The sequence below is a fragment of the Apodemus sylvaticus genome, chromosome 2, assembly GCF_947179515.1.
Source record: "Apodemus sylvaticus chromosome 2, mApoSyl1.1, whole genome shotgun sequence".
Taxonomy (NCBI): Eukaryota; Metazoa; Chordata; class Mammalia; order Rodentia; family Muridae; genus Apodemus; species Apodemus sylvaticus.
In genome coordinates this window covers 152,247,934-152,261,423 of record NC_067473.1, presented here as the reverse complement: position 1 = coordinate 152,261,423, position 13,490 = coordinate 152,247,934, and the positions used below count along the sequence as shown (strand labels likewise).

General features: G+C 38.7%; 1 protein-coding gene across 1 annotated transcript in view; it reads right to left on the bottom strand.

Annotated features, from left to right (window-relative positions):
• Positions 1 to 13,490, bottom strand: part of Kdm5a (lysine demethylase 5A) — a 71,055-nt gene that overhangs the window by 13,673 nt on the left and 43,892 nt on the right. Inside the window, exons 19-25 of the mRNA XM_052174742.1 lie at positions 10,653 to 11,008; positions 7,700 to 7,838; positions 4,649 to 4,828; positions 3,838 to 3,999; positions 1,795 to 2,346; positions 1,120 to 1,263; positions 458 to 617 (exon numbers count right to left, since the gene is read on the bottom strand). Coding sequence (XP_052030702.1) covers positions 458 to 617; positions 1,120 to 1,263; positions 1,795 to 2,346; positions 3,838 to 3,999; positions 4,649 to 4,828; positions 7,700 to 7,838; positions 10,653 to 11,008 — 1,693 coding nt within the window. The remainder of the gene's footprint in view (positions 1 to 457; positions 618 to 1,119; positions 1,264 to 1,794; positions 2,347 to 3,837; positions 4,000 to 4,648; positions 4,829 to 7,699; positions 7,839 to 10,652; positions 11,009 to 13,490) is intronic.

Sequence of the window (13,490 nt, the reverse complement as noted above, 5' to 3'; positions counted from 1 at the left end):
TTTATTTTATGTGTTATGTGCATATGAGTCCAGATACACGTGTGCCACAGCATGTGTAAATCAGTCGACCATCTTTTGAGTGACCTATTGTTTCTCCTGTTGTGCTACTTACTACAGATTAGCTGGCCTGAGAATTACCAGCCATATCTGTCTTCATTCCCTACCTCCTATATCAGTACCAGGACTATATACACATGCCACTGCATCAAACATTTGTATGAGGGTTCTAGAAATCAAACTTAGGAAGTCAGACTTACACAGCTGGTGTTGAACCATCTCCCAGGCCCACTTCTGTTTTTATGAAGACAGGGTCAGGTAGCCTAGGCTGGCCTCTAACTTATTATCTGATAGTCAGGAATGAACTTAAACTCCTGGGCTCTCAAGCCTACATCTCCAAGTGCTTGGCTGCCAAGCATGGACCACCTTGCCCGGATTGTACCTTTCCAGGGGTAATTACCTTGAGAACAACTCTTAGAAGCAGAAGAATATGCATGTTCAGCACAGAATGAAGGTGCTGTCCACATGTGAGTCACCACTTCCTCAGACTTGATGGGAATTTCTTCGTCACAAAAGAGATTGGGTTCCAGACTGCTAGAGGACTTCACACTGGCTGTATCCTAAAGAACAAAGAGATGTTATCAGAATTGTAACCACTTAATTTACAAAAAGCTAAAAAAATGAAAGCTTTCAGCTTAAAAAGTTCTGACCTGCCAGGCAGTGGTGGCGCACGCCTTTAATCCCAGCACTTGGGAGGCAGAGGCAGGCGGATTTCTGAGTTTGAGGCCAGCCTGGTCTACAGAGTGAGTTCCAGGACAGCCAGAGCTACACAGAGAAACTCTTTCTTGGGGGGAGGGGGGGAGAAAAAGAAAAAGGAAAAAAAATAACTATAATATTACATAATACATAATCACCATGGCAGGGGCACCTTACCACAAGTGAAAGATATTAATGTTTCACTGTTTTTTTTTTTTTAAAGTTTTGAAAAACTGCCATCACCACATACTCAAGACAAATATATGACTAGGTTTCTCTCCCACACTCATTTCTTAAATACTGATGGCAGCAGTTTTAAAAACAGAACTTACCAGATAGGTATCCTTAGCCTGTCCCTATAATTACCTTCATGTCATAGCCATATGTTTCCCGAATATCTTCATCAGAATCTGTTTCTTCATCATCATAGTCCATTGTTTGGTGGGGTGAAGATGATACACTGCTCACCACCCGGTTAAAAGCAGACTGCTGGAAACTAGGTAAGTGTCCCTAAACAACAAGAAGAACAGACAGACTAAACAAACACAGGCAATTAATGTATGCTTAATACCAACAAAATGCAACTATTTTACTTAAAAAGCAGCTAACAGACTTCTCTTTTTTTTGGCTTTTTTGAGAGGGGGTTTCTCTGTGTAGCCTGGTTGTCCTGGAACTCACTCTGTAGACCAGGCCGACCTCTGCCAGAAATCCACCTGCCTCTGCCTCCCAGGTGCTGGGATTAAAGATGTGCGCCATCACCGCCCGGCTGCTAACAGACTTCTTTAATGGTTAGCAGAAAATAAATATGCTACAGTCTACCTGAATATTTATAGACAGTATTTTACTAAAATGACTTGAATTTCACTGAGCAGAAGCAAAGCAAAGCTGTGTATGCAGAAGAAGATACTATGGGTCATAGAACTGCTGGCAAATTATAATTGCTTTCCTACCCAAGTCAACAGGTTAAATACATTTAATTTACGAGTTATATACTAACAGATACTATCACATGAAACTTAAGAAGGTAAGTTAGAAGCTGACCTGTAAATCTGGATTGGCAGCTGCTTTTTGGAGTTCTGCACTGATAATCTTTTCAGTTTTCTCTCTAGCTGCTTGTTCCACCATACGTTGGCTTAACACAGAGAGTTTGGCCAGGGCAGAGGACAGTTCATCAGTGGCTAAAGCTTGTCGTGCTCTATCTTGCCAACTCATGGCACGTTCTGTCAGACACTGCAGTGCCTCTCCTTCAGGCAACCGTACAGGCAACTTCTGAAGGGATACCAGGAGTGACAGAATAGTCTCGAGCCTTGGCCTCCGAGATCTCATGCAGAGAGGGCAAAGGAATTTCCCGTCTTTAGCCTGCCCACTGGGCCCCTTCTTCTGGGAAGTGGGCTTAGGAAGGGGGACACAGCTGTTATGGAACCAGTCTTTGCAGAGCTCACACTGCAGCATGGACCCACTGGCTGTCTTGCGGCAAATACAAAATTTCACTTCTTCTATGCGGTCCACAATTGTCATCTTTGCTAAGTTGGCTGCTCTGAGGGAATGCATGGCTTCAATCTCCTTTTGCTCTCGTTCTTTGAAAACTGCCACCTATACACAACAAGCATTTAATTAAAAGAAATCCTTCTAAAAGGCCCCCAAAACAGCAACTGAGGGACGTCTCTCCGAGTCCCAGCATCATGATAACAAAGCACTACCCATATAAAGTACAGAGGCAGCTTCCTGAAATGGGTTATCACACAAACATTTCCATACCAACACTTCTGACCTTTGAAATGGACATCATATCATAGTACTTTACGTAAGGTATAGTATAAAGAGGATATTTTCTTGAAATCAAGCACCCTAGGTACCAAGCATAGCTATTGAACTTACAGACCACTGATCTGTATTATACATTTTCCGAATTTCAGTTTTTCTGAAAAGTGCAGGCATGCCACCAACCACATTTTGTTGTTTTTAAGGATTAAATACAATAATACACCAAAGTCTAACCTAAACATAAACAGTAACTAAAGGTTTCCCATTCCCCAAGGGCAAGTTCTATTCAGATAAACATTCTTCTTTCCTCTGGAAGATCTCTCTATTTCATTCAAATGTAGAAGAAATCATGATGATCAAATATAATAGCATCTTGTAAAATTCATTTTAACCCAGTAAATAAGAACAACTAGAATTTAAAGATCACATGTACCACCAGCATATTTTCTTTTTAAATTACTGGTAGGTTGGGAACAATTTTGAAATAATTTCCAGTTCTATTTGCTGACAAGACTGACTTACTAGGCAAGCTCTCTCAAATGGAAGATCATTTTCTTTGGCCTCAAATTTGGATTATTTATAAACAGAAAGAATCTTTAAAAAAAATTATTTATTCATTATATATACAGCAGTCTCATTCATATATATATATATATGCCTGAAAACCAGAAGAGGGCACCAGATTTCATTAAAGATGGTTGTGAGGCACCATGTGGTTGCTGGGAATTGAACTCAGGATCTCTGTAAGAATAGCCAGCACTCTTAACTGCTGAGCCATCTCTTCAGCTCCAAACAGAATCTTATCAAGTTATTTAGTGTATGCAAACCCCTTCAATTACATATTTCATAAACTAATCTTTATTTTCTCTTTACTTCTCAGGTTCCTGATAGTTTGTAAGTCCTGAATAAGTCACTGCCAGTGCTTTACTGCACACACTCTACTGCTGAACCCTAGAAGGGAACTGTGAGAGAGGCTTGCTGTTGTTGTTTGAGACAGGGATTCTCCATGTAGCCCCAGTTGTCCTGGAACTCACTCTGTAGACCAAGCCGGACTTGAATTCGGACATTCACCTGCCTCCGTCTCCTGAGTTTTGGGATGAAAGGTATGAACTACCACTATCGACAGTTTTTTAAAATACTGTTATCAATAAACTGGTGATTTCTTACTATGATAATGCATTCAGGTGCGTGTGTGCGCACACATACACACATATACATATATACATACACACACACAAATAAGATAGGTAAATAGTTAAGAACCTACAAACATCTTCGTAAAATTTTCATTCAGAGAGCAAATGTCCCTTGGATCCTTACCACCATGGCTGTATCTCTCGACTCCTCCAGTCCTTCTTCTAAGTCACTCAAATGCTCAAGGTCTAGGTCCTTCTCCTTTTCTTTTTCTATTATTTCCTTTACTTTTTTCCTCCTGTTTTTACCACTCCCATATACACCAATGTCAGTTCGTGGACTTAGCACCTGCAAATATTTAAAAATTAACTCTAGTTTAAAAATTAAAACCCTTGAGAATAAAAATAACCACTAATGGAACACTAAAGGTTCATTTAACTTGAATATTTAAGAAGCAAGATCTTACTCTGTAGCCGCGTCTGTCCTATAATTTGTGGTGATCCTTCTCCCTTAGTCACCACAACACAGGTATGTTATCTAATTAAACTTTTACAACAACACAGCAGTTACTACTTCCTAGATTTTATTGATAAGAAAAACAGACTCAGACAATGGACAACCTGTCAAAGGATAAAAGCTGAAATCTATCAAAAAAAGTTTATATATAAAAGTTTATCTCTCCTCTTTAACTACTGTTAAAGACATTCAACTGCTCAAGGCAAAAATAACTAAATTTGCCTCTGAGGGTTAAGATTCTTCAGCAGTCTATTGATAGAGGTTTAGGTATTTGCTGGTTGCTTTTTATGGATACAGCATAGATTAATAAAAAAGAGTTTGCCTAAGACTCCAAGTTTTAATTCCACATCTGATACTAGTGAACAGAAACTAATTATAATGATTAAGTTAACCGAAAAGAACCTTTCACCAACATTTCTACCGGGAGTGGTTTATTGACTGCTTTGAGAGTGCTAAAGCACACTCATGAATTATTTTTCACCTGTAACAATGTATGGCTGGAATTCTTCTTAAGGAAGGTCCGCCCAGTTCGTTCTCTCCAGGCCCGTGCTGCTGCTACCTGTGATTCCACTTGAGGCAAGGCATCAAGTCGCACAGGGATAGGGCGTCCTTTGGCAGATAAGCTCTCAAGCTGTTCCAAGTAAGCATAGTTGTTGCCGCTCTGGAAAAAGAAAAAGTAGATCCGTACAATTTTAATTCTTTTATTGGAGGAACTTAGTTAATGCTTTCTTTCATTTTTTAATTCAAAAAAGGAAATGGAACCTATCTATGCCTTGTAGATTTAGGCAGGTGTAAGGGACATCTTCAGTATTCGTTTTAATTTCTGTTTTAAATAAAGTAAATGGGTCTCTTTAATGAATTTAAACTTCAAATTTTCTACCGAAAAAGTTAGTAAAAATTAATTTAATATAGTGTATTTATTTTTGAGACAGTGTAGGTCAGGATGGCCTCATACTCACAGATATCTACTTGCCTCTGCCTCCCAATTAAATTTTGTTTTGTTTAAAGATTTATTATGTATACAATGTTCTCCCTGCATATATGCCTGCACACCAGAACAAGGTATCTGATTCATCCCATTACAGATGACTAGGAGCTACCATGTGGTTGCTGAGAATTGAACTCAGGACCTTTGTTTAAGAGCAATCAGTGCTCTTAACTACTGAGGCATCTTTCCAGCCCCTTGTTTTGTTTTGTTAAGACATTGTTTCTTTGCATAGCCTTGATTGTCCTGGAATTAGCTCTGTAGACCACGCTGGCCTTGAACTCACAGAGATCCACCTTCCGAGTGCTGGGACTAAAGATGTGTGCCACTACCACCCAGCAAGAAATTCATTTTTTAATGAACAAATTATCGAAATTTCTCTTTTAATAATTAATAAGAGAATCAGTACAAATACAAAAAAAAGAGAGAAAGAAAAAGAACCAGTAAGATAAAACACTACTTCAAAGGACAAGCTGAAGAACAGAAATCTATAAATTTAATTAGAAATTAAGAATGAATTTGCTACTAGAAACAAGTAAGTATTTTTTAAAGATTTCATGAGACTGTCTTGCCAATATGTATGTGTAGCATGTACAGTGCCTACAGAGAATAGAGCTGCTGGAACCCCTGGATCTGGAGTCACAGATGCTGTGAGTTTCCATGTGAGGGCAGGCTGGGAACTGAACCCAAGTCCTCCACAAAAGCAGTAAGTCCTCTTAACCTCTGAGCCATTGCTTCAGCCTGCTTAAAGAGTATCACAGACTACAGAAGAATCTTTTTTTTGCAGTGTAGAAATCTATCTTACCTTTACAATCTCAAATTTAATTTCTATGAACATAAGACTAAAAACAGTATCTTAGACTGGATAGCCACTACTGTTTTGTTACAGAATAAAAGCTATGAATGATTACTTTCCTTCTAAACACATGGTGTTTCAGCATTTCCCTGTTCTGTTTTTAGAATCATTATATTACATTCTAGGAAAAGATTATCCATGTAACAACTGATATAGTATGGTTGAGTGAAATTTTATTTTGAAAGATACACTGGCATGTCTTGGAAAATAAAGACAAGAAATTTATGAATTTCTGCTGGTGTACGCATATAATCCCAGCACTCAGAAGATAGGAGATAAATTCAGAGTTCAAGGTCTGCTGTAGCTACACAGCTTGAAGCCAGTTTAGGCTACATGAAACAGTGTTTTAAAAAATAACCAATTGGGCTGCAGAGATGGCTCAGTGGTTAAGAGCACCAGCCGGCTGCTCTTCCAGAGGTCCAGAGTTCAATCCCCAGCAACCACATGGTGGCTCACAACCATCTGTAATGAGATTAGATGCCCTCTTCTGGTGTGTCTGAAGACAGCTACAGTGTACTCATATACATAATAAAATAAATGAATTAAAAAAATTAACTATCAATTCTTTACAATAATAAAATAGAGACAAGGGACTAGAGAGATGGCTCAGAAGTTAAGAATTGTTTGCTTACGTATAAGACCCAGGTTCAGTTACCAACACCCACGTGACATCTTACTATAGCATGTAACCCCCCAGTTCAAGGAAACCCAAAACCCTCCTTTAGTTTTTCTGGGCTTGTGCATGAATGTGGTACACAAACAAACATTCAGGTGCAAATACACACAATTAAACAATGATTTAAATCATAAGATATTGTGTTATTATGAAACACTAATGGCAAAAATCACTAAGGTAGCAGGATAAGAAGAGTTAGCTTAAACATACAAATAAAAACACTCAGATATCCAAAGGGCCAACAAAATAACATATTAGTTCTTACTCCTTCTGAGCCCAATGATTGTCCCTTGACTACAGATTATCTTCTAGGTAAACCTAGAAGCCATGGAACCTGAAGTGCTGTCCTAGTAAAAGAACCTACTCACGCAGAGCCTCCAAGTCAGTACTCTACCAAAGGATGGACTGATAGTCCATAAAAATCATCAAGGAGGTAAGTCAGAAGTGGTGGCATATGACTTTAAGGCCAGTACTGAGGTAGCAGAGGCAGGCAGATCTCTGTGAACTGGAGGCCAGGCTGCTCTATGCAGTAAGTCCAGGCCAGTTTCCAATGTGTAAGAAACTCATATTCATGAGCTCATTCTACTCTTATCATTCTCCCACAAGGCAAACAAAGCAGCTGCCATCTTTATTTCTATTTTAGAGACAAGAAAATGGTTTTATTTCTCATAAAATAAATGAATGTAGTACAACTTTATTCTGAGTTTCAGACCAATCAGAGCTACACAGAGCATGTCTCAAAAAAACAACAGCCCCCCACCAAAAAGAGTAAAAATGGTGAAATAATTTATAGTCATAAAATATAACTGCCCCTTTCTCTGAAAAGTTGATTATCTAACTCTATTAACTTTCCTAATCAAAATTAGTAACCTTTAAATATTTAGTATTTATTCTGAATTTTAAGATCAGAGGAACTTTATCACTTTTTATGCATATTCTAATGAAGTAAGGTTTATATAATTTATTTATGAAAAGGTATTACCTGATAGGTAGGCTAATCTGAACATTTCTTTACCTGAATAGCTTCCACTTTAGCTGTCCATTCACGAGCCTTTTGTAAGGCTTCTTTTAAGGACAACACATTGGGTAGAAAGGCTGGAATGTTCTTGGCTTCATTCACAATATTTTCTAAATTTGCCATACTGTGCCGTGGTCTAAATGAATAATAAAACAGTAAGATACTAAGTAAAAGTCCAATTACTAAAAGAATTAAAATAGCATTTTCCAATGTGTAAGAAGCTCATTTTCACCAGCTCATTTAATTCTTATCATTCTCCCACAAGGCAAACAAAGCAGCTGCCATCTTTATTTCTATTTTACAGACAAGAAAACTATCTTATTTCTCATAAACTAACTGAATATAGTACATGACACACCTGATGTATTGATTCAGAATGAGTCTAGGCTCCAGGCTCCTTTTACTACTGAGTCCAAGACAACCTCTACTCTACCTCTCTAAAATACATGCAATAATCAGAGGTGGCATGGCTAGGGACACAGGAAGGACAGAACAGAAACCCATTTATGCTGACCATTCACTTACTGATGAACAAAACAAAGACCTTATTCTCATTCATCAAAATCCAAGAATTATACTGGTACTGAAAACTAGGAACAAATTATTTTAGGTTCATAGCCACAGGCAACAGTAAGTAATTCTGCCAAGAGACTTGAAAGTGCTTTAACCAAGGCTCTAAACAAGTACATTATCTTATGAAAGAAAGTGAAAAAAAGAAAATGTACGAACAAAATCTGTTTTTAAGTTGGTGGGTTTCACCTTGAGATTGGAGAAGTATGGTAGGTGCAGGAACAGATAAAGAGAGTGAGTAAGCATGAACTAGAAGAGTTTGGGCAGTCACACACCCACTATGTAAAGCAGTGGGACGCTTTAAAGGAGGGCCAATGTCTTATCATCATGAATTCCACTCCACGACGGAGACAAGTGGGAAAATTAAATGGCATTAGCTAAAAACAAACAAACAAACAAACAACCAGGAGGCATTTACCAAGGAAACATGTTATTGATTACAATTTTATGAGTTAGAATACTGGGCAATCCAAGAGGACTACTGTAAACAAGTTCCTGTCTCTGAACAATAAGAGATCACCAGTGAAAAAGGCCGCAGCCCAGTTTCTGAATGGCTCCTGGGGTGCTCAGAAACAACAAAATGCCAAGAGGTTTAAAAAACGGTGGATGGCTAGAAAGATGAAAAAGAAAACCTATAAGTGAATCAAAAATAAAGTTAAATAAAGAACCTGAAATAAAGTTAAAAAAAAAAAAAGAATACTGTGCTGATTTATGCTTTAATGCCAGCACTTGATGGGTCTCTGTGAGTTCAAGGCCAGCTTACACAGAAAGTTCCAGGACAGCCAGAGCTAGATGGTGAGACACCCATTTAAAAAATAAAAAAAGTTTTGTTATATAAATATACACAAAGATGATAAATAAAACCATGAAATTTCCAAAACTCATATAGAGTAAAAAGAAAAGCTGTTATTTAAGCAGCAAAGAAATGGCAAACGGAAGACATAGTAATCAATGCTAAGAGATGAAATGTACTAAGTTACAGTTCAGAAAGGTCATTCAGTCAGAATTAGAAAATTACACGGCTACCTTTTTTTGTTTTTTTCTTTTACTTTTTGATATAGAGTTTCTTTGTGTAGCCCTGGCTATCCTGGAACTTGACTTGTAGACTAGGCTGCCCTAGAATTCACAGAGATCTGCCTGCCTCTGCCTTTTGATTGCTGGGATTAAAGGCATGCACCACCGTCACCTGGCCAGACACCACCACATTTTGTTTTCTTCAAGATATAAAGTATCTAAAATTCATTTATCTACCTTTCTCTCCTCACTGAAATATTAGCTCTATAGGGATCGGGACCTTTTGGGTCTTATTTACTTCTGTCCTCACAGAATATAGAAATAGTGTGATATGTAGCACATACTCCACAAACACCACACTACAAAACTCAAGGGAAATATATAATGATTATTACAATTAAGCCAGCGGCAACAGAGTTAAAAGACAGATAAAAACATTGAGACAAAATCATCACAGAATTTAGTGACTTAATAATAAAAAATTGAGAAGAAAATTATAGTTAATTTAAAAATTACTAGATTCTTATTCTAAAGTAATTTCCCTTTCTCCATTTAAAATGTTCCCATCTCCATGAACTGTCACAAACAGATGATAGTTATTTGAATATTTAGGATATCAGAAGCTATAAATATCGCTTTGTATTTCTACAAAGCATTTACAAAGCAAAATAACCAGGCTATGCAGAGGTCCCTTTGAACTAAGCAAAACTGTATGAAGTCACTGCAGTTTTTCCTACCAAATGCTTCCAAGGATGTTTTGCCTATGTGCACGTCTGTGTTCGGATCCTCTGGAACTGAAGTTACAGACGGCTGTCAGCCACCACATGGGCGCTGAGAATCAAACCAGGGATCCTCTGAAGAGGAGCCACCGCTCTTACCTGCTGAACTAGCAGTCTTCCCCCTCAATGAGCATTCTGTAACTCGGATTTTGTAATTGTATTAATAGCATAGACTTGAAACAATATTATTTCCCATCATTTCAGTTACTTAACAACAATCACTACACAATAGTCTGGACTTATCTGAAACTCTCTACATGTAGCCATATTAGATAACTAGTGATTGGTTAAAAGGCACAAGATACACAAGATGAAACAGGCTTTATGTTCCTCCATCTCATCTACTCTTTTACTTCAGATGGGTATTTTTTCTTACATATATGTCTATGTACTATGTGTGTGCCTGGAGTGACAGAGGCTAAAAGAGGGATTCTCTAGGATTGAAGTTACAAATAGTGTGTGCTACCTTGTGCTGATATGTAAACCAAAATCCCCTGTAAGAGCAAGCAGTGCTCTAAACACCAAGTCATCTCTCTACCCCTTGACTTAAGTTATCAAAGAGAAAACTGTCACCAAAATGTGCTCACCTTGCTTGCAGACAGACCTTAGCCTTCTCTTCCCATCGTTCAGAGACTGTAAGGAGTTCCTGCAGTTCAGCCATCGCTTTTTCCACAGCATGGTGAGGTGCCAAGCCTACCCCAGAGTCAATCAATTTCTTCATGACATCCAAAGTGACTTGTTGTGGATCTGATAGAGTTAGTCTTACTTCATCTAGCCACCGAGCCTGCTGCAGCTCTTGCTTTAGTCGGGGCAATTCAGGTAGCTCCACATAGAGACTAGAGCCCATGTCTATCAACATTTGGAGTTTGGAAGAATCTGGGGTTTCATCCATCATGGCCTCCTGGGCACGTTCATGAAATTCTTCTACATCATCCAGCAGATTCTGAAAAGGTAAAAAATAAAACAAAAATAAACAACAGATTTTGTCTGACAATACAGCTAGTTATAGAGTATTTGCCTAGTATGTACAAGGCCTTGGGTTTGATCCCCAATCCTTAATATTACTACTAAAAAAATAAAGAGCAAGTGCTAGAAATAGTTCAGGCATAGTGTCAATTCTAAGCCCTCCTACAGTCTCACCAAAATAGCACATGATATTCATACATCTGGAAATCTTAGCATTTACCTGGTAACTAATGTCTTTCTATACTCCTCTTTAAAAGGATTATTTACATACCTGAGTATTCTCCCTACATGTGTATATGTGAACATGTATGTGTGGGTGCCTGGTGCCCTGGGCAGAAGACTTTCAGACCCCATGGAAATGGAGTTAAAACTGGTCCTAAGCAACCATCTCGGTGCTAGGATCCACACCTGCATCCTCAGGAAGAGCAAGCAGTACTCTTTACTGCTGAGCCACCTCTCCAGCAGACGTCCACCTCTTCAAGTAAAATATGGCTAAACTGGGCTGGAGAGATGACTCAGCGGTTAAGACTGACTGTTCTACCAGAGGACCTGAGTTTAATTCCCAGCAACCACATGGTGGCTCACAACCATCTATAATGGCATCTGATGCCCTCTTCTAGTGAGTCTAAAGACAGCAACAGTGTACTCACATACATAAAATAAATAGAATGAAAAAAAATTAAACAAATATGGCTAAACCAATAAAATATGTCTTATGACAAGGAAAGTACAACTGATTCATTCAGCAGATATTAAATGCTGACTTAGACACAGGCATTTCTATAGCATGTCCTTTGTTCTTTTTTTTTTTCTTTCATGGAGATGGGGAGAGAGGAATGTGCCAATGTCAGAAGACAACTTGTGGGAGGTGTTCTCACAACACATTACATAGGTATCAGGAACGACACTCATTCAGCCTGGTGGCAAGCACCTCTACCCACTGAGCCATCTTGATAGACCCCATGCATTCTAATATGGATAGAGAGTAGTAAATATCTAAATAAAACTGTTTGAATTAGTGTTATACATCCTAAATGTGAAACAGGACAACCAAAGAGAACAGCCAAAGGTGAACAAAGGTATATCAGTTAGTAGGAGCAACCACACGAGAGTGAACCACAACTAAAACAAAGGCTTAGGGAGATGGATGGCTCAGTAGATAAAATGCTTGCTGTATAAATGTGAGGATCCACCCAAATATGGGGCAGGAATGGTGGCCTGCTTGTACTCCCCGGATTTGAAGCCACAGAAAGAGAAGCTCCAGGGCAAGCTGGCTGGCTGGCTGGCCTAGCTGAATACGTGAGCTCCAGGTTCAGCAAGAAACCCTCTGTAAATAAAGTTGAAAGAGACCTCACCTCATTAAATAGAGAATGGTTGAAAAAGACACTACCGGTCTTCACATACACATGAATCTGAAAAAATGTGTTCACATGTGAACATACATCTGTAAGTGCATGCATACCATACATAAGGAAGGAAGGAAAGAAGGAAGGAAGGAAAGAAGGAAGGAAAGGAGGGAGGAGAGAGGGAGAGAGGGAGGGAGGGAGGGAGGAAAGAAGAGGGAAAGGAAAGATTAAAGGAAGAGGTGTGATGGGAATGTAGTAGAAAATGTTCGAGCCTGGCAAACATTAACCACCACCCTACACTTTTGAGGCAGGTTTTCATGTAATCGAGGCTGACTTTGAACTTCTGATTCTCCTATATTTATCTCTTCAGCACTGGGATTATAGATGTTTATTGCCATACTGTTGTTTTTTATTAATCTGATCTCTGGTGTGTTATATACATTCTTCGAACTGAACTACACATAGCCCCAGAGCCACTAAACACATGATTTTTAGAGATGCTTGAGCTCAGTATGACGCTACATGTGAGTAAAGTACAAGTAGCAAACCTAAATACACAGAAGACAGACGAGATAATGTCTTACAGATTATAGCAAGTTAAAATTTCACTTGAAGCCAGGAGGTGGTAGCATATGCCTTTAAACCCAGTACTCAGGAGGTAGAGGCAGACAGATCTCTCTGATTTAGAGGCCAGCCTGATCTACAGAGCAAGTTCCTGAACAGCTATGACTATACAGAGAAACCCTGCCTTGAAAATTAAACAAAACAAAAAATGATTTCATTTGGTAACTCTGGAGATCCACAAGAAAATTTTAATCATAGGCAGGAGTCTAGTTTGACTTATATTTAAGATGACCATTAACAGTAAAAGGAAAAGAGAAAAGCAGTTAAGTAAGAGGTATTGCAGAGGGATCAGAGAGACGATTCAGCTGCAAAGTGCACTGACTGGCTGTCCTTCCAGGAAGATTTGGATTCCAACATACACAGGGAAATTTACAATCATCTCTAACTCCAGGTTCAGGGAATCAGATGTCCTCTTTTAGACTCCTTGGGCATACACTATACACACAAGGGGTCTACAAATATACAGACAAAACACCACGCACAAAACTG